Below are 19,946 nucleotides of genomic sequence, written 5' to 3'. Positions count from 1 at the left end.
CATGCCGCTGTTTTTCCGTGTTTGGTTGGAAAACTGCGCACAATGTTCACAAGAGTTTGGCTTGTGGGTCTCTCCAAGACAAAAAATACAGTACTTGTGTCCGTCTGGAGGAGCCAATTTACTTCCACAAGTACGACAACGGTTGAAAAATCCCCACTTTTTTGACTTTTTTGTCTTCTTTTTCTCCATAGACTGAGGAGAAAAAGCCAGCGACAAGGAGGGTGGGGGTGGGTGGGCCAGCGGCCCGAAGGCCTGAGGCAATTTTACCTCAGACGACGAAAACAAAAAGTATCCTTTTTTTTGTCAAAACAGAGAAAGAAAAAGAAACTGAAGAAAAACTGAGGCAAAAAACGAGAGCTGATCACTAAAAAGTGACTCAAAAGCAGCGATCCGGCCAGACCTCTCGAAGATAGGTCTGCTCAGCGCGGCGGAAAGGAAAGAACTGGCGGGATGTCCATGCCTGCCCTTCTGGGCATGCTCACTGGGGCTCCTGGGCATGCTCAGTTGGGCCAGGCACGAAAATCCTTTTAAGAGAGCTTGCTAGGCACCGGCAGATCCAACGCAGGTGCACTAGATCCCATTGGTGTGAATGCACAGAGACCACGAAGATCAGAAGTTTATTATAACAGTCATCGAACAGATAAAAATAGTTTTACACATTGCTAAGGATAAAATACAAATCTGCCTTAAATATACTACTAAAATATACACTATTGAATATATCATTTACTCTGTCTCAATAAATTTGAGCCAAACATTTAAATTTATGACTTGCATTTAAACATAAATACTTCTGTGGCTGCTATGGTATTTTCTATGTGAACATGTACAAGTTGAATGGAATAGCAGTACTACTAATAGCAATAGTAATAAGCCACACTTCACTTATAAGGCATTCAGTTCTGATGGCATTTTGAAGGACTTATAAAATGAGAATAAATAATTATAAATAGTAAGAACCCCTGTACATAAAGGTAAAAGAAGCTTAAAACAGCAATAAAATGCATTTTAAAATTCTTAAGAAGCAAGCCCATTTCCAGGTATTTCCCAACCCAGAGCTGGCAACCCTACGTGACCTCTCTCTCTCTCACACACACACACAGTTTGCAGAATGCCAGGACAGGGTGAGCCTCAGGTGTCACAAGAGGCAGACTTTTTGCTTTACGGTAGTCTAAAAGTAACATCAGATAGTTTTGAAATGTTCAGGGACCTAGCAGGCACATGCTTTACTTCAACATAGTTTATTGGGGCCAGGAAGCTCTCTTCCCCCTAGGCAACGAGTGTTCAGTCTCCTTAGCTTTTTAAGCAGGGCTATTTTTGGGCAGGAACGCACAGGAACAGAGTTCCGGCTGGCTCCCGAGTTGGCCACGCCCAGCAGGAACTCATTAGCATAATAGGCCACACCCAACAGCAGAAATTCATTAGGATTGGCTACATTAGGGGTGTGTGGCCTAACATGCAAAGGAGTTCCTGCTACAAAAAAAGCCCTGGGTTTTGACAACAAACAAGGTAAACAGAATAACAAGCAAAAGGTGGGTGTGGCTGGATAACCACACTTCTGGTAATGTGGGGGTGCGGCCTAATGTGCTAGTGAGCTGTGCTGGCAGGGGTGTGGCCTAATAGGCTAATGAGTTTCTGGTGTTGGGTGTGGCCTATTATGCTAATGAGTTCCTGCTGGGCTTTCTCTACAAAAAGAGCCCTGTAATTTTAAGTACCCCCCAGAGCTCAATGGAGAAGGTTTTTTTGTTGGGCTGAACATCCTTACATGTTAAAGCAGAAAGTGCCAAAGCAAGATTACAGCCGAACATCAAGAAGACAAAAGAAATGACTACTGGAGAATTACACAACCAAATCAAGCCCGAACTCTTTCTAGGAGTAAAAATGACTAAACTGAGGCTATCATACTTTGGTCACACCCTGAGAAGACAAGAGTCACTGGAAAAGACAATAATGCTAGGAAAAGCTGAAGGCAGCAAGATAAGAGGAAGACCCAACATGAGTTGGATTGATTCCATCAAGGAGGCCACGACCGTCAATTTGCAAGACCTGAGAATGGCCGTTAATGATAGGACATTTTGGAGGACATCAATTCATACAGGCACCATAAGCCGGAAGTAACTTGATAGCACTTAACACATATGAACATGCTTCTGGTGGACTCCTACTTGTTTAGTGATCTAGCCTGTACACTGGAGCACTAAAGCATCGTTCCACAAATAGCTGAAATCAGTCATCTAACTTTTGGCATAAAAGTCAAGGAACTTTCTGTCTCAAAAGAGTTGTGAAAAAGCTACATACCACTAGGAAGTTTACCAAAGGAGTGTGCCCCATACAGACTTAACCAGTATTTGGTCAAATATTTGACTCCCTGCCTAGCTTTTAACAAACAAAGAATTAAGGCTTAACTCAAGCTGATACAGGACATATATCCTGTCACATACATAATGACAGGATACAAACTGAGACTTAACCCATTGCCAGTTCTATTAAATCATGTCAAAGACAGGGGACATTTATTATTATAAATAACAATACAAAATTCCCATTATAGCTGTGTAGCTGTGTATAATTGCAAAAATAAAGTAAAATGTAAATGGTACTTTTGTTGTTGCAACAACAACAAAGGTGCTTACAATCTGAAAGCTGGGAGGGTAGGAGACTTAAGGGTTACAAATTATGAGTTTGAGTAAATATAGCTGCATGCACTTGGAATTCAGTGATGCTGGAATGAAGATTACAGAGGAAGTTAAGCAAGGGATTGGTGAAAGGCTGAGTTTTGCGTATGCCCTTGGAAGAAAGAGAGATAACCCCCCATACCTTTTCAGAGACAAAGTTGTAAAAGGGGAAAGAAGAGAAAATGGATGGAGTTACTTCAAAAACAACAATTCACTGGAAACTTTAACTTCAGAGTTGTTCAGTGTAACAGAAATGGGATATTTTTAAAAAAGAAATGAAGGATCTTATAGTTCTTACACATGTATTAGAGCAAATTTGACCAGTGAACTGATTTCAATGATGAATGATCATAATTTGTAAAATGGCTGTCAAGTGAAGGTAAGAAGCAGATAAAACTGCAAATGTATGAAATCACAGGCCAAGTCATACTGTCATGTTTATCTCGTAAATGCAATTATTGGGGACTGGCTGGGTAATGTGAAATGTTTATCACAGATCTGCTATGCTGTATAAAGCTTTCTTAACAACATGGACAGTATCTGTAATTGGTGGCAAGCTTATCACTTAGTAACAATAACCTCCACTAAATTGTGCGAATTGACCTGACGCAACCCTCAGAATTAAAGGAATGTTTTCATCATCAGCTCCAGATGGGAGAACCAATGGTGAAGCTTTTCAAGCATTTGTGGAGATATGCTGTCATCTAGTGGGGATGATACTGAGCTACACGTTTCCATAACCACATACAGTTCTGCCTGGCTTTCACCTGTGACCCACACAAGGATGGAAGTGGCTGCTATTCCACTCACAGTACTACACTAATAACATTACTACAGATTTGTCAGACGTGGAATCCTCAGGCTATGTTATGCCAGCACTGTGGATCCACAAGATGCCAAAAGAACCCTGGGTCAGATGATCTCATTCTAAGGGCAGTGCCATTCTCCATCAACGCAAGTGGGCCTTGTGCCAGGAGAAAGCTTACTGTGCCAAAGAACCACCATTAGCAGAATGGATCCGTAGGCTGCAACTACATTTGTGTGTGTGCCACAGAATATAAACCTAAGGTGGCTATAACATGGGAACCCCTGAATTTCGAGTCCAAGAACCCCCACCCTACTACCAAGTTAAAATTTGATTAATGAATCGAAAACTCGGAGACTATGGCAGAGAAAAAGATTTCCAGCTGTAAAAGGAGGCCCACGGGCTGAGAAAATATATTAAACTGTGGTTAAACTGGACACAGGCAGTTACTGGAAGAGTCTCTGGTGAGAAGCAAGAGATATGTTAAGCAATTTGTGGTTAAACTGGACAGAGTTCAGCAGTTCATTCCTAGGGGTCCCTCTGCATGACTGTCTGGAAAATTGGGGAACAGCTTTAATTAGAAACAGCAGTATGCACAAGATGGGAGGTTGAAGGGATTGCTTAGGAATTACTCAGTCTTGCTTAAGCTTTTGTTCACAGGTACCTTTGAAAAATAAATTTGTCTTATTAAATTTGTCTTATTAAATTTCTAAACCGCTATCCCCTGGAGGACTCAGTGGTGTACAACATACTTAAGATACAATTCAGTTAAAACATCACAAGAGCATAAATTAATTTAAAGCCCAGATAACGAATCATAATTCCAATAAAACCACGGGAAGCATTAACCTTCTGTCTTGGGTGGCGTTCTGCAATGCATGAGGGTCACTTCCTCTAAGGTCATGGGATTATGCACAGAAGATATAATTACAGGAAGATGGTGTGTGATCTTTTGATCTGCTCACTGAAAACCATTTTAAAAATGCACTGTCTGGCCAGTAAAAGTTTAGAGCAATCCAGGGAGAAACCCAGAGAGATACCCACCATCAAGAAACCAATCTTGTTTCTACGTTCTCCGACTCCGGCACAACCATATGGGCATCTGCTTCCTCTTTGTTATCCTTCAGAAGACAAAAGTGACCTCCTGGTCACCCTGTTGCTTCAGCTGGTATCCTTCATCCCCAAGGGGAATAGCATTTGCACGCTTTATTTACCATTGCTAGTTTAATGTGCTATGACAATCAATAAACCAGTTTGACTCAAATCTAATCAGCTGCTGCCTGACTCGTCTTTGCTTTCACTGGAGGTCCAAGAACGTGTGTGCCACTGTGACCTACTTAGCAGAACTGAACAGTATAACAGGATTAGCAATGCTGTGTTACAATACTTGGGATGTGCAGCCCGGGAACAGGTACTGGATCATTCTGCAAGTGTTTCTGGAGCTGAAAGGAGGTACCTTTCAATTGGACTTAGCCTTGTGCCAGTTGGCTCCAATTAAACCTTAAGGTTGGTAAGCTGTGCCCATTGTTGAATGTCTTGCAACAGGTGAATTTATATTAGTATATTTATAACCTACCTTTACTCCAGCAATCAAGACAACACACACAGTTCCCAGAAAGTTCAACCTGAGCTTTTGAAATGTTGTTCAAGCCATCCCTGTTCACCCTTAGCAGATGTATACAGGACAGTGCTACCTGAGAGGGAACCAGTATCACAGGTTGCTATCAAGAACAGCAGCTTTTGGCTATTTGAAATCCAAGCTGAGTAAGGAAGAAAGCCATCTGAAGCAACTCTTTGGACTTCAGGTTTATCTCCCTTTCACACTCAGTACATGAACACTTGAAGGAATGCTCAACAGAAAACAATGAGGCAGGCACACAGTCCTAGCCACTCAACGCCCAGTGAACACACATCCACAGCCAAGAGTGGTGGTGGGGAGATGTCAAAGTACTTCGACTTCTACCATTCTACTCAGCTAAACGCTAAGTCTCACTGTAGTGGACGAGACTCTTCCTCCTGAGAAAGGCTCCTGTCTCCAGAGGAAGCTCAGCATTTAAAAGTTCAGTGAGCAGAGCATTCCTTTACAGGCCAACCAACTAGTGACTTGTATACTGTGCAGAAGTAGCAAATTAGTCACATTCCTGTTGTCAGACATCCTAGAAAACATAAAATTGTTCTAGTGTAGTTTTCTAGCAGAAAGGGCTAGACCTCAAGGAATAATTGTCATATGGGAACTGGCCCGACCAAGTCCTAGACCTTCCGAATTTTACAGCGACTTTGTGGGGGCTTAAACCACGTGATATGAAACAAACAGACATATTTAGAACATCCATCATGACTTGACTATTCCCCACCCCCACGATTGCTCAATATGGCAGTGAGATTACCAACAACAAAAAGGATGAGTGAGAGCAAAGATGTTCTCAAATTGCAAGCAGGACACTTAGGCCGCAAAAAAAAAGAAGTTGAATTCAAGCCAGAATATAGTCAGAAGCTTGTACTTCCAAAAGTAGAAATTTGGGGCAGTACCTAATCCATCCTGATAGCCTTTTTTGCTGTAGTTCCCAAATGTAGAGGGGGTACTCCTGCCATCTATCCTGTCTTGTACTCTTCTCCCCCTCAATAATAGGTTTCAAAGCCAGAGCTGGTAGAATCATGATTAAAGAATATGCTGTGATTTAAAAAGTCCTTGCCTCTAATTAACTAGGTGGCTTTATGCAAGACATTCCCTTTCCCATCCATCTGCAATATGGGGATGATGAAAAAATACAAGTTTTCATACAGGGCTTAATGGGTTTTCCCTGAAATCTCAACGAGGGGTGCATGTTATTTATTTTATTTTTTTAAACTGGCATGTTCGGTCCAGTTCTGTTGGACCTGAAAAAAATCTCGGATCCAAATAACATTATAGTATTCGGATGTACTATTTTTCAGAAATCCTGAAATTTTTCAGGTCCAATCGACCCAAACTAAAAAAATACCACTAAAACATACCAGCCCAATCCTGGGGCTGGCTTGGCTTTGTCCACAGCCCAGTTTAAACCAAACTGCAGAAGGTAGCGCAGAGCTGCACCAGGGATCAGCTCCCCACAGGCACAGCAGATCCTGGCTGGGCAGCCCTCTCCTGCCGCCCAGTTTAAACTGGGTAGCAGGAGAAGGCAGCACAGAGTTGCGCTCTCAGGGAGCAACCTATGGGCACAGCAATCCCACCTGGGCTGCCCTCTCCACACTCCACTCAACTCTCCACCAACCCAAGCTGGTCTTGGGCTGGCTTCTCTTGCAGCTCGTTTTAAACCAGGCTGCAAGAGAAACCAGCCACAGCTGAGGCAGCAGGGAGCTCTCAGCTCCCTGCCAGATCTCCAGGCTGACTTCTAAAGTCCCTTTAAAGTCCCTTTAAAGTCTAAAGGGACTGCATAAGCCTGTCAAACAAGTGTGAGGTGGGCGCAATAAGCTCTGGCCTCTCCACTGTTTTCAGATCTACCCCAAATCCCCAAATATATCTGGGATTCCCCCCCCCCAATTCCCCCCAAAAAACCTGGATAAATCTAGGAAGCTGAAATGTAATGGGAAAAACCCAGTTAAGGTATTATGTATAACCTTATTGGAATAAGGTTATACATAATACCTTAACTGGGTTTTTCAGCTCCAGTATATATTTTCAGCTCCAGTAGATCCAAATGCACACACTATCTTAACTTTTTATGTAAGCTTTTTTTAAAATCAGATTTTCTCTGCATATAAGGATGCTCAACACCATAGCTCTTTCCCATTCTACCCTAATGGCCTCAAGACCTTCAAAACAGAGATACAGGATTCCCAAGGACAAAGCAACTTGTATTCGCCAGGCAATAACCACATCCCCCTTCCTGGGCTAACATTCCTTCTGCAGGTGTATGAAATTCTATTTGCAGAAGAGCAGTACTTGCCCCTTCCCTGGGCTCTACTTTGCTTTGACTGACTGTAAAGCACTTTGAACAGAATTTTGTTTTGGAGAATCCTTTAAATTAAAAACAGAGAGTTTGATTTTGGCTTTTATTTCTTTTTGAAAGAAGCCTGAACTGGCATCTAGAATCAAAATCTTCAAAAAGTCTATACAAAGACATATACAAAATGTACAGGAAAGTTTTGCCAAAAATGGGAAACAATATAAAGAAGGCAGAGAGAGAGAGTGTCAAGTCACATTAACACTTTCAACTGCTCAAGAGGACAGGAGTGGTTTTTAAGACTACACAAACCTCTTAACACAAAATACATTGATTTACACTATATACAAGAATGCATAAAGATGCAGCACCCCCTCTTTATCGTGTTCTTCCAACATGAAGCTGGATTGCTTCGCTTTCTGTGAGCCACAGAAGCAATATGCTGGAAGGAAAGGAAAACCTGGAATGGAAATGGTTAACCCCAAGTCATAACTGAAACACTGCTGTGCCTCCGAGGCCATAAGGGTTTTAACAGTCAATTCAGTTGAATGGAGAAATGCTTTGTTCCTCATAAGTTTCAAAGATGGATGGATTTTACTCCATTTCAGTGAATCGGGCAAACATAGCTTTCCGTACAGCATCTTTGTAGGAGTCTGCAGTGGAGACACCGTATGAACTACCCTTTGCTCCTAGTCCAGCCCCTCTCATTCTCACTTGAGCCTGCAAAGGAAACCAGACCTTTAGTAGCTTGAAAGGAGCAAAAAGATATTATACCATGATTAAAATATATTGCCCATGTCAAACATCCTAAGTCAGAGGAAGAACATCATTTAAATTCAACATTAACAGTGCAACTGTAAGCAATTACCCCCTTTTAAATCAACTGACTTCAATGGGCTTTGAAGGTGTTACTCTGTTCAGGATTACACTGTAAATTAACTACTAAACAGGCAGAATAAGTGTTGAATTATTTCCTAAATGATACTCTCAATAGTTCCTTTATATTCTTTATATTAAAAAGTACTTGGAATTGTATTAATACATCCTATACTGTCAAGATATCAATGAGCTGAAGAACAGGCCTATGTCTTTTTTCCAAATGCATTTCTATGGAAAGCTCCATGTTGCTGTGAAATTTTAGAATCGATGTCTACTAGCGAGAATGTCAACAGCCACACGCAAAAGAATCCCAAATTACATGCAAGGGAAAACAATTCTACAAGTTCTCACAGGAGATTACAACTGCTTTTAACAGCAGCCTCAGAAGAGACAGCATATTCCAGCAATTAATTTTATTTAGACACTGAAAAGTCCTCCTTGCTGTTCAGCAAAAAAAGAAATTTGAAAATATCTAAGACTGAAATGTGTTCAGATCTTTCTCCAAGTAACCTTACTCATTCTTACCTCAATAGGAGCAGTGATGCCTTGGCATTTTCTTCCTAATCCTGAGCCTTCCCTCCACCCCATGGCCTGAAGCATTTTGTTGCCAATATTGCTATGGTCAATACCATCTTTAGTGGGCTGCTCATAATTCCTACAGAAAAGTTGCACAGTTAAAGCAAGAACAGAATTTCCCAAATTTTCCTAACAGTAATTACAACATCTTTCAAATACATACACAGTGCCAGCATCAAACACTTTTTTCCGCTTTGGCTCTGGTGGCTCCGGAATGCCATACTTCTCACGGCGTTCAGCTGCTCTGTCTCTGTATTTCATCTGAAATGAGATCAAGTCCATTAGCCCAGTCACCCCTGACCCAGCAACCCAGGAGCTAGGCAAAACAGAAGGCCAAGTATGCAACTACTAGTCAAGCAAGATACAGCACAGTGAGCATACAGATTCCCACTCTAATTCTACTGGGGTTGATGATAATTTTTATGCCAAGGCTTTCAAGGTGTTAGCCGTGGTGGGGAGGAAAAACCAGCCACAACAGAAAATGTTGATTCGAACTGTCACAGCACGTGGGTGACATTAATATTGGATGCAACTTAGTTATCTCACCAGAAGCTCTATTAGCATGGATTCTTCAAATATTAATATATTGACAGACTTTGTGAATGTAATCCCCTCTCCCCAAAGCAAAACACAATTCCCGGCAACCAATTTACACCACACTATTGTTTAGGGGCTGTAGACTTCTACTACTAACCTCTCTCTCACGCATTTCCAAAGCTTCAAGTTCTTGTTCTGATAATCTAGATCGTCTATAGATGTCCATGTTTTGCTGTACATGAAAAATAGTGCATTGCATAATTTAATAATTAAACTGAGCAAACAATACACTTTTTAGAAAGTTAGCAACTTATGAAGAGAGCTTTGACTCTCAAAAGCTCATACCCCTAAAATCTTATCGGTCTCTAAGGTACTACTGGACTTGAATCTAGCTCTTCTACTGCACACTACTAAAACTAACTTATATCCTATTTGTTTGAGACAAGACTAGCATGTAGTATTTTCAGGAACCCGCTTCCAGGCTATTGCTGGATCCAACATCCTTGCTGAGACTTCACAACTACAAATCTATGCAGTGCCACAGGAGACCGCATGGTAGGACCTATATAAGCTGCCTTGAGTTCCATGATAGCATAATATTGTAAATTAACAATCTCTTAAGACATCTAGGGTAAGTGAAACACAAAACTGAAGAACCTATTTTATCTATGTAAAGAAAATGAGATTCATTCCAACTGAGCTGTACTTATGCGTCCTTTATAGAACTTATAGAAAGAGTAAAACAGGAGTCCCCAACCTTTTTCAATCTGCAGGCACCTTTAGAATTCTGGTACAGTGTAGTGGGCACAGCCACAAAATGGCTGCCACAGTAGTGTTTTTAAAAATCTGCACAGCCAGTCAAATCTCCAATGGCCAATCAGAAGCCTTGCTAGGCAAATGCCCCACCTGGACCTACACACTTTCTAAAAACACCTGATGGGCACCAGGAAAAGTGTCAGTAGGCAATACGGTGCCCATGGGCCAGGTTAGGGACCCCTATTCTAGCATGTTCTCCATGATCTTTTTGCTTTTACAGCAAAAGGAATAAATTCGTCTTCAGCTCTATACCACACTAGATTCTGAAACATGAAAAAACTGAAGAAACACCCTACCTTGTGTAGATCGGAGAGCTGCTGGTGCCTTACTAAAGCGTCTTTATTTGGAAATTGCCTTCTACATAACAAACAAGCCATTTTTTTCCAATCTGTTAACTTTTCTTCCTCACTCTCCAGTCTTTCCAGGAAATCCTCTTCATTATCACTGTCTCCACTATAAGCAGCCACCAATCCACGCTGGAAGAAAAACAGCGCCAAGAATGAGGATGGTCGCAAAACACACTACTTATAGGTGACAACATCAAGTAGACAAAATTGCAGCGCACACAGATGGAGGATTAATTCGGAGAGGTTGCAGTGCTCCTTACATTTTTCAAATGAAAGCAGACAGCCTCAAAGTGCTGCTAATGCACTATGACACTTCTGTGAAATGGATACATGGATCTGTATTCTGCTTTTAATATAAGGACTAGAACCCTCCTTAATGTTCTCCACAAAAATGGAGAACAGTTCCTCAGTTCAATTACTAAGGAAGAGAAAATCAGCCATCAACAGAAAAGGGCAGCATCAACTAAGGCTCTTTAGAAAGTCTGATAGACACATGTGTCTCTTTGCAACTCCAAAGGGGCCAAATTTCTGGCATCTCTCTGCCCAAAACACACAAGTCAGACTGACCTTTACAAGGAAAGATACAATTTCATGCCTACCAAGTGATAAGCCATACCCAAACACAAGTCCCAGTGAACATTTATTTCTCAAGAGTACGAATTTACCAACACACAGACATACTGACAGGAATCTTAAAGGGGGGGGGGAGTCCACACAAGCTACTGCACACTTACTTTGAGTGGGTTATCATCTTCTCCGTTCTTTATCACCTCTGTCATTATCTGCTGTCTCTCAGACAAGGTGCCCTGAAATAAGAAAACACTAATGAGCCCAAAGGTTGCACACGTAGGGCCTTCTCTTGCACATCAACCCCTACTAGTCAACCACTACCTACCTTTTTCTCAAACAGAGCAAAACCAGCATCTGCTGCTGCAGACTCTCGTCTTTCTTCCTCCCTCACATTCAGAGGCTGGAAACTATTCTTGAAATTCTCCTTCTGTTTGTTTAGGCTCTTAGCCCAACGTTCCATATCTTTAGCAATCTGAACAAGGGGGAAAAAGACTTAAATCAGCTATTTTTTTACATAGTATTGCATATCTCTTCTAGGACTAGTTATATAGTAGTGGAACTGTAACATCTGCACACAAATCAATTTAATTTCATCATTTTCTTTCATTTTAATGTTCCTAGCATGTAAAAACTGATTATATCATCTAAAACTCCCATGTAAAAACCCCTGCATTTGGAAACCTCCAGAGCCAACTCCCAATGCTTGGCCATTTGAAGACTAAGGAATATTTGCAATATTCCTTAGCCCCAGCACACAGAGCTTGAGTTTGGGAGATTCAGACTCAGTTATGCTGTAAACACAGCCACGGCTTTCTCAAGTTCCAGCTTTTCTAGTGTGTCCCATTTCCCTTGACAGCTTCCCAGGGTGTTAAGCATTTTAAAATACCCAGATTTCCAATCACAAAAATATATGTAATTTTTAAAAGCTGCCGCTTTAATGTCACCTGTTGAGCTGTTTTGCTCTTGGGTTTCTCTTTCTTTTCTTTCCCTTCTTTGGCTGAAGGTGCATTTTGTTGGTATGTTGTTCCCTCTGCAGCAGGTAGGTAAGTCTCTTTTTCACCATCCCAGTAAAGATACTGTTGTGTTACTGCATTGTAGTAGTACTAAAAGAAATAAAGATCTCTTACATATGCATAAGCAGCCAACAGGCAAGACAACTATTACTGTTTTAGTAAACTGGGACAGGATTTTCAGAATTACCATCTCTGTATCTAGTGACTAAAATGGATTCACAATATTACGTTCAAGTTCTTACGCAGCTTCACAATTTGTGGCAAACGGCATCTCTAAGAATGCCCTATCTAACAGGGCAAACAGATGTCAGAGGCCTGTTAATCAACGCGCCTCAGACCACACACGCATATGCAAATGCCAATATATCAGACTGTTGGTCCATCTACCCCAGTATTGTTTGGTGTTTTCCAAAACCTTAGATAAGAAATCTTTCCCAAGTGCCAGGAGGTAGACTCTGACAAGTCCATTTCCTAGGAGTCCTTCAAGACTTAGCACAGAGTCTGTGTGACTCAGAAGTATTCTTCATTTAGGACAGCCAGAAGATTTCTGTTTGCCTTGAAGTTTGGATCATAACAGAACAACATTTCATATAAGGTAGGACAGCTACAGCTGCCTTATCCATGCAAGAGCTAATAATCTACTCTAGTCTTTCCATGCACCTCCCTCCCCACCATCTCCTTCCAGCAACACCTTTCCCTTTCATTAAGTCTCTTAAACATCTCCCCTCCTCCTGGACAATGAAGTTATTGCAGAAGTCTCTTTGATGACCCAAGTTCTTTTTTCTTTTTAAGTTCCAACAGCCAAGAGAATTCTGTTTACCTGGGAGTTTGGATCATAATAGAGCCCTGTCACAGGATCATAATAGAAACCTGATGATTCATCATATTGATATGTAGAAGTGTCTGGGATGGCTGTAAAATGACAGTGTGCGCTATTACCAAGGTACTCATATTACATAAAAATTATTAACAATTAACAAAACATCTGGGATCAAAGCAGTGAAAGACATTATAGCAGTTGTTCTCAGTCCAACTTCATCTTGCCGGATGAATATACTTGGCCTGGGTTAAAGCAACTAGCAAAGCCCTTAGCAAACTTTGAGTCTGGGAGACATACAGCAGGTACTTAAGAATGCTGTTTTCTATGAGGCTGAGAGAGAAGGCATTGCCGTACTCATATAAGATGATGCTAGTAAGTATTCTGTACCCTGTTCCTTCTAAGGCCACTTCTCCAAGACAAGAAAGTGTTCAGGTAGAATGAAAAAGTTAATTCTAAACACAAGCGGCCTTCTTCCTAAGGATGTATACACCCCCACTCAACCAGTGTTATGTACTCCTACTGGATGACATGCTCTTTAAGAATTAGTAGCAATTAATGTGGCTTACCATATTTGGTCCCAGGGACTACACCAGTTGGAGATGTCGATGGCACTTGGGAACTAGTGCTTGGCTGTGCTACCTGTTTTTTGGGAGGACATTAGTTATTCACACATAGAAATGTATTGATGATACATATATGTACAAAAAGTATCCCTCCATGAACCTACTAAGGATCCTGGATATAGCCCAGTACCTCCTATTAGGCTGCAATGAATAGGTTTAGGTACTGGCTGTCTTGGGCTGCGAGATAAACATCTGCCTACTGGTATCATACAGAATCATTACAAACAGTAAGACAAAAAGTGCTACAGAATCTGAATTCATATGAAAATAAGAAATATTGTTAAATCTTTAAATTATGTGAAATAAGTAAGAATTCCATACTAAGCCAAACTCTGTCTGCAAGAGTAACACTCTGAAACAGAAGACACCCTATATTTACCGTGGATTCAGGCGAGCTAGTTTGCTGATTATACATCTGAGGACTCTGGGAAACAACAGCTGCTGTAGTTGCTGCTGCAACTGAAGTACCTGCCAATAAATAGAGTTAAGAATTCAAGGAGGAAAAGGCTTGCAGTACTGCACTTCTTCATTTGAACTACAACTCAAACTTGCTGAAGTGCCTCTGAAATCCCCCCCCCAAGACCGTATGTTCACAAATATTCTAATTACACAACCCAAATAGTTCTACCACCTGATCTAGTGACACTGTGGACATGGTTTCCTCTATATTGTGATGGTTTACCATTTCTGAGCCCTTGATTATTCATTACTCTACTGCACACAAACACTGTAACTTATACTAGCTGCATTATCCCTAGACTGCCATAGCAAGAAGAAGGTGATGGCTGTTAATGGCTCTAAAGTCAAACTGGTTCAGTTATGTAGAATTTAGATAGTAACACTGACAAAAAGAACTGTACCTGTTCTACAAAGAGAAAGCTGTTACCTGATATGGCAGCTGTATCTGCATCCAATGACCCTGCTTGATTCTGGTAGAACTGCTGATAATCCTGTGAAATTATATAAGGAATTAAACAATAAAGTTAGTTTGTGTTGTATGGTGCCAAGGACCCCTTGGAATATGTATGTCTGCTCTTTATCATGCCCACATTTATCTTACCTGAGCATACTGGGAGTAACCATCCTGTCCTAGTTGAAGGTAGTTGAAGTCAACTTCTCCACTCTGAGGCTACAAATTGACAGCCGAGTGTAAGCATTAAATATAGCAAACACTGTTCAAAACAACAAGGCTATTTAAATCACTTAAAGACCTTTCCTTCCATTAGCAATAGATTTTAAAGATTACCTGGGTGGATGACCACTGGGCTGCTGCAATAGCTGTACTAGCCACAGAGAAAGCACTGACACGATTACCATCTGGAAGAAGCAAATCCCTGAAACAAATAACAAACAGCTAAATATGTTTTCACCCCTAGACATCAAGGAGAGCCATGGCTACCAAGATGACACTGGGTGGTAAGATTTCCTTTCATAAGACTTTCCATAAGAACGAACACAGCACAATAAATTGTAATGTTTTAAATTCTGTAACACCCACACATTTTTGAAAAGCCTTTAACAGAGAACAGAAAGACCAATGATTTGTAACTCACTTCCTGGCACTCTTTGCAAAATCCACACCAATTGTTTTGCCATCTATTTTCAGAGGTGGCTGAAGACTCTGCAAAATCTGCAACAGCTGAGAAGCATCCTAAAAAGAGTATTATTGTTGTTATTGCTCAAATTCTGAAAATCTAAACCAAATTTTAACCAAAGACAGTCAAATGGTGTGCATCCTTTGCCTGTATTACAGGATTTTGTTCCCTTCCATAGAAGGAATTCATAGCCTTACTTAACAATGACTGATAAGGTGACTGTGACTTTGTCATCACATTTAAAGTAGTGTGCTGAAGGTTGCATTAATACCTAAGTGACTGCTCAACAGAGTGTAAACCATGTACTGCAACAGTCAGGTGCTGAGCCAACTAACTAAACTGGAATATTCCTAGGAAATAGATCTTTCTCCAGATTTAACACAAAATTTAATGTCAAAGAGAAACAAAGTACATCCTTACCATTGCAGAAGACAACTGTACAAAAGCAAAGCCTCTATTCTGCTGGGTCTGTTTGTCTTTGATAAGTCGGATATTATTTACTGCCAGAGAAGCATAGGGTGACAGAGCGGTCATGATTGATTCCACTACTGTGTGAGGAGCTATATTGCGGAGAATAAGAGCTGGAGGGGGGGAAAGCAAACTGTTACAACCACCGCATAGCTCCTGCTAAGTACAAATGATCACAAAAAGACTTGGATATTAATACGAATATCTGAAAAAACCTCCAGTTCTTTCGCTAAAAAACATACAGTGGGAATGCTCCAAGACTGCAGCAGAAGCAATCAGAAAAGGGGAATAAACACGATGCTGACATTGGATGAGGGAAGAGTGCAGCTTCACAGCTGTGGCAGGATCAAATCTGAGATTACACAGGCCCTTAGCTAGAAAAGCCTGAGTTAACACAGCTCTCATGGGAGAGTGCCTGAGCAGCTTGGATTTTGGGTTTTACCTTATAATAGCTTGTGAAACAGACACACTCAATTACTGCTCTCTAGGTAACTTTGATGACTCCTTCAATACTTTAAGGACTCCCTGCCCTACCCCACAGTGTAAAAGACACATTGAGAAACGAGACTCACTGTCACAATAGTAATCCACAGACTGAACAGCCTCTGCACCTCCAGGTGGCACCTCCTGTTCTGAATCTTCATTGTAAAAGAGGGAAAGTTACATTTAATAAAACAGCAGGGTTAAATTACTTGATGTTAACAGACCTCTACAGGTCCATAAAAAGAATGACCTGCCAGTTACAGTCATCTAGTACAGCAGAGTTTACACTAAATTGTACTGTTATTTGAACTTACCAAACTTATCTGCTCCACACCGAAAACATTTCAATCGCCTCCTGAAGTTGTAAAGGCAGCACTAAAACATAAAACCAGTGTATCACATTTTATTATGCTACTATGTTTAGTAGTATATTATTATTTATTAAACGGGGTCACCCTAAGTCAGCTGCAGCTTGACAGCAAACTATACACACACACACACACGCAAACTATATACACACACACAAACATTATCCAACACATTTGTGAGTTCCCACAGCCGAGGTTTGCTCTGACATCAGTCAGCTTCAATGCAGACAGGACGTAGCATCCAGGAGTATGCAAATATGTCTATGTCCATCTGCCATTGAGCCATTTTACAAACTCTGGGCTCCTGGTTCAGCAAATTTTTACATATCAGTGTATGGACAGTGTATTTTTCTTTAAGATTTGGGTATTAGCCACTGTGCATTTACAGATGTATTCTGTAAAACACTTGTGAGGAAACAGTCACACTGGACTTCAAAGGAGACAAATGAACACCAATTCTGTGAGCTTGCCAGAACTGGGACCACGACAGCTGAGAACTTGTGCACAGGATACTTAAGTTACAAAAGCATGTCTCAGTGCAGCCAAATCAGCAGAATTTGTCTTGTTATCAGGTAGCACTATTAAAAGATTAAGGCTGATCACCTGCTTTAAACTTAGAACCTATTGTTATATCAATACTACAAGGTCAGCTTTAATGAAGACTGAAAACAAATGTACTATTCACAGACATTTTTATTTTTATCATGCATACAATCTGAAATGGAAACACACTAAAATTTCAACAGCTGTGGTAAGAAAAATCATGACGTTACACTTCTCACCCAAGTAGACAACTTGTATAAGCAGTTCTACAGAGATATCAATTGTCTGCTCTGGCTCTAAGTGGAACTTGAGTATTTATGGCTGAAAGATTTTGTACAGACTATCAAGATGTGCAGTGCTTCCTCAGAAAAATTAATCCTTAGAAATGCCCATTCAACTTTGAAGAAAAATCAAGTAAGTTTTGAAAGAACAGATCCCTAATTAAGATGATTCACTATGAGGCTTAGAGGCCAAGTACACTTTACTTGGGTCTGTATTCTTTATGTTGTATCACATATCTGGGAGGTTCTCAATATAGACAGAGAAGATGGAAGAGTCACAGGCTGTCCTAGCCAGATGCTCAGCGTTTCTGAAGATACTATGCCAGCTCTACATAAATCCCAAAATCACAATAGCTTTGTACCATAACATTACAACACAATCCTGTAACAGCTGTCAGTCAACAGCTTGGTCTGAAGGAGGAAGAAGCCCTACCCCTGTCAACTTGGGTGGCATATTTTCCTTAGGACTGCTCTGGAGAAAGCAACAAACACCAGGAAGTGTTACATCCAGGTCACAAAGAAGTAGGGGAAGAATATTAGAACTGATTTTAGAATAAGAGCCAAGAAGCCATCACTAATCATCTATTTTCCATGGCCAACACATCAAAAATAGAACTCTGATACTCCTTTCACCAGACAGTTCTGCTTCAATGGCAAAAACTGTTGCTATTATCCATGTAGCATACTGCTTTTTACTCTGAACTGTATATTGTTTTGGCATCTAATCTAGCTCAAAGGAAGATTCTAAAAATAACATTCATCTAAATGAATATATTTAACTATATATAGCCATGCAGCAGCTAGGAAGCCCGCTGCTTCACAAAAATACTGTCTTACCTTGTTACAAAGCCAGTCTTCAAATTTCGGCCTGGGATTGCTGTAATGCATAGCAATTGGTTTCCCCTGAATCACCAGTTTTTTCTGCAAAAAAAGCACATTTAGTTATTCCAGTATCACAGTACAGGTGTCCATTTTCCCATGGCAGAGCACACTTCGGAGGATTCAGTGCTCATGAATTAAATGGACAACATATGGGGAGAACGTAGAGGACCAACCACCGCCACCTACACTCTGCCCATCCAGTCCTGCAGGAGGACATGGGCAGCAAAAAAATGGGATGTGCAGTAAAAGTAAACGGTATCAGGGAATGTTGATCAAGCTGCCAAAACTGAGTGCTGACATGGAACCAGGAAGCATCTCAAAGGAGACCGAACTGTAATGGCACAGCAACACGCGGCTTTTAAAGGATCGTTAAGTGACTGCTTCACTTCTTCCCCAACTCCTAGACCTAAAACTTCAAACATATGGACTTCTCAGCTGCTTTCTTCATGTGCCCCTTTGAAAGTACAGTACTTTGTGCAAGGACCCCAGGGTACACTTCATTAAGGCTGACAATGCACATGAACTGAACAAATGTTCAGTATAAATTACTGTTTTGACTAATTTCATCATTATGCATGAAAGCTTGCGTAAGTTTTGTGTCCTTCAGAAAACAGCTTTCTTCAAATAACTAGACTGATAACTGAAGTTTCGCCAATCAGTTAACATTTCATATTGCTTTCGATGCCCCTTCAAAATTAATGAATGTTATAAAGGATTAGCTACTTTAAAGAAGCCAAGTTTCTGAACCTTGAACTATTTGATTTCTATGCAAAATCCTGTAACCCCTCTATACTTTTTGCAAGTCTGTTATAACTCTTTTTTCAGAGAGATGCACCTTTAAGTATGTTCAGGGGATGTGTATGTTGAGTTAACGTGGCTCATTTTTCTGAAAGTTACTTTAGAAAACTGTGTTCTAACGTTAATGGCTTCAAGAGCATTAAATGATATGAAAAGGACTAAGAAGGCAGACCTTGTCCTTAACTGCTAAAGTAGATAATTTAGTACCCCCATGAAAGGAGAGGGTAAGGCTGAAGGCTCAGAACTGGAGTATGCATACAGAAACAAAAGATGTTGGCATATTTACAATATTGTATCATGTTTGTCTGACAGTTCAATGTCAACAGGGCCACTAGGGAGGCTCATCTACTTTTTTCCCTATTACTAAAGGATGTGTAAATATTTTGGAGTTTGAAATTGATCCATGAACACTGATACAGCTTTGTGTACATTAAAATTGTGATTCCAGTTTACTAGGAAGTTAATGTGGGCACCAGATTTTTCTGGTACCATTGCATGCTATAGTCATTATATAGGCCACTTAAAGCATGCAAACAAATTTAACTATTAGTTTAACTGCTGTGATAGTTGTCCAAAATAGTAAGTTAAAACCACAGTTAAACAATATGATTAGAGTTGAATACAAGGTACTTTTTCAGCATGAAAAAAGCAATGAGTTATATTTTTGCTCTTTATATTTCAATATACACATCTACATAGCTTTATAACAATTCATCAGTCCAATAATTTCGTTAAGAAAAAAGTAATGTAATTCAGATCAGAAACATATCATTGTGCTGGAATGACAAAGCAAAATAATTAGCTTCATTTAAGACTTTTTCAGTTTGTGTTTCTCATTCTATGGCCCCGGTCACACGGGCCAGAAAATGCGGGGGGGAAGCATGGCTGTTTGCCCCGGGGCAAAATAATGCACGGTAGCGCGATCAGACCTCCCATGGAGCTCC

The 19,946-nt window shown here is 40.6% G+C and overlaps 1 protein-coding gene across 1 annotated transcript in view; it reads right to left on the bottom strand.

Annotated features, from left to right (window-relative positions):
* Positions 1–7,510: 7,510 nt before the first annotated feature.
* RBM5 (RNA binding motif protein 5) overlaps positions 7,511–19,946 on the bottom strand; it is an 18,195-nt gene continuing 5,759 nt past the window's right edge. The window contains exons 7-25 of the mRNA XM_015421250.1: positions 18,160–18,243; positions 16,445–16,505; positions 16,220–16,285; positions 15,600–15,760; positions 15,138–15,235; positions 14,831–14,918; positions 14,645–14,713; positions 14,471–14,534; positions 13,964–14,052; positions 13,528–13,600; positions 12,962–13,053; positions 12,073–12,231; positions 11,454–11,600; positions 11,293–11,364; positions 10,508–10,687; positions 9,553–9,627; positions 9,022–9,119; positions 8,808–8,937; positions 7,511–8,123 (exon numbers count right to left, since the gene is read on the bottom strand). Coding sequence (XP_015276736.1) covers positions 7,998–8,123; positions 8,808–8,937; positions 9,022–9,119; positions 9,553–9,627; positions 10,508–10,687; positions 11,293–11,364; positions 11,454–11,600; positions 12,073–12,231; positions 12,962–13,053; positions 13,528–13,600; positions 13,964–14,052; positions 14,471–14,534; positions 14,645–14,713; positions 14,831–14,918; positions 15,138–15,235; positions 15,600–15,760; positions 16,220–16,285; positions 16,445–16,505; positions 18,160–18,243 — 1,932 coding nt within the window. The 3' untranslated portion in view covers positions 7,511–7,997. The remainder of the gene's footprint in view (positions 8,124–8,807; positions 8,938–9,021; positions 9,120–9,552; positions 9,628–10,507; positions 10,688–11,292; positions 11,365–11,453; positions 11,601–12,072; positions 12,232–12,961; positions 13,054–13,527; positions 13,601–13,963; positions 14,053–14,470; positions 14,535–14,644; positions 14,714–14,830; positions 14,919–15,137; positions 15,236–15,599; positions 15,761–16,219; positions 16,286–16,444; positions 16,506–18,159; positions 18,244–19,946) is intronic.

The sequence above is a fragment of the Gekko japonicus genome, unplaced genomic scaffold, assembly GCF_001447785.1.
Source record: "Gekko japonicus isolate JY-2015 unplaced genomic scaffold, Gekko_japonicus_V1.1 scaffold364, whole genome shotgun sequence".
In the NCBI taxonomy this organism is placed as follows: Eukaryota; Metazoa; Chordata; class Lepidosauria; order Squamata; family Gekkonidae; genus Gekko; species Gekko japonicus.
This window is presented reverse-complemented; position numbering and strand designations above follow the sequence as displayed.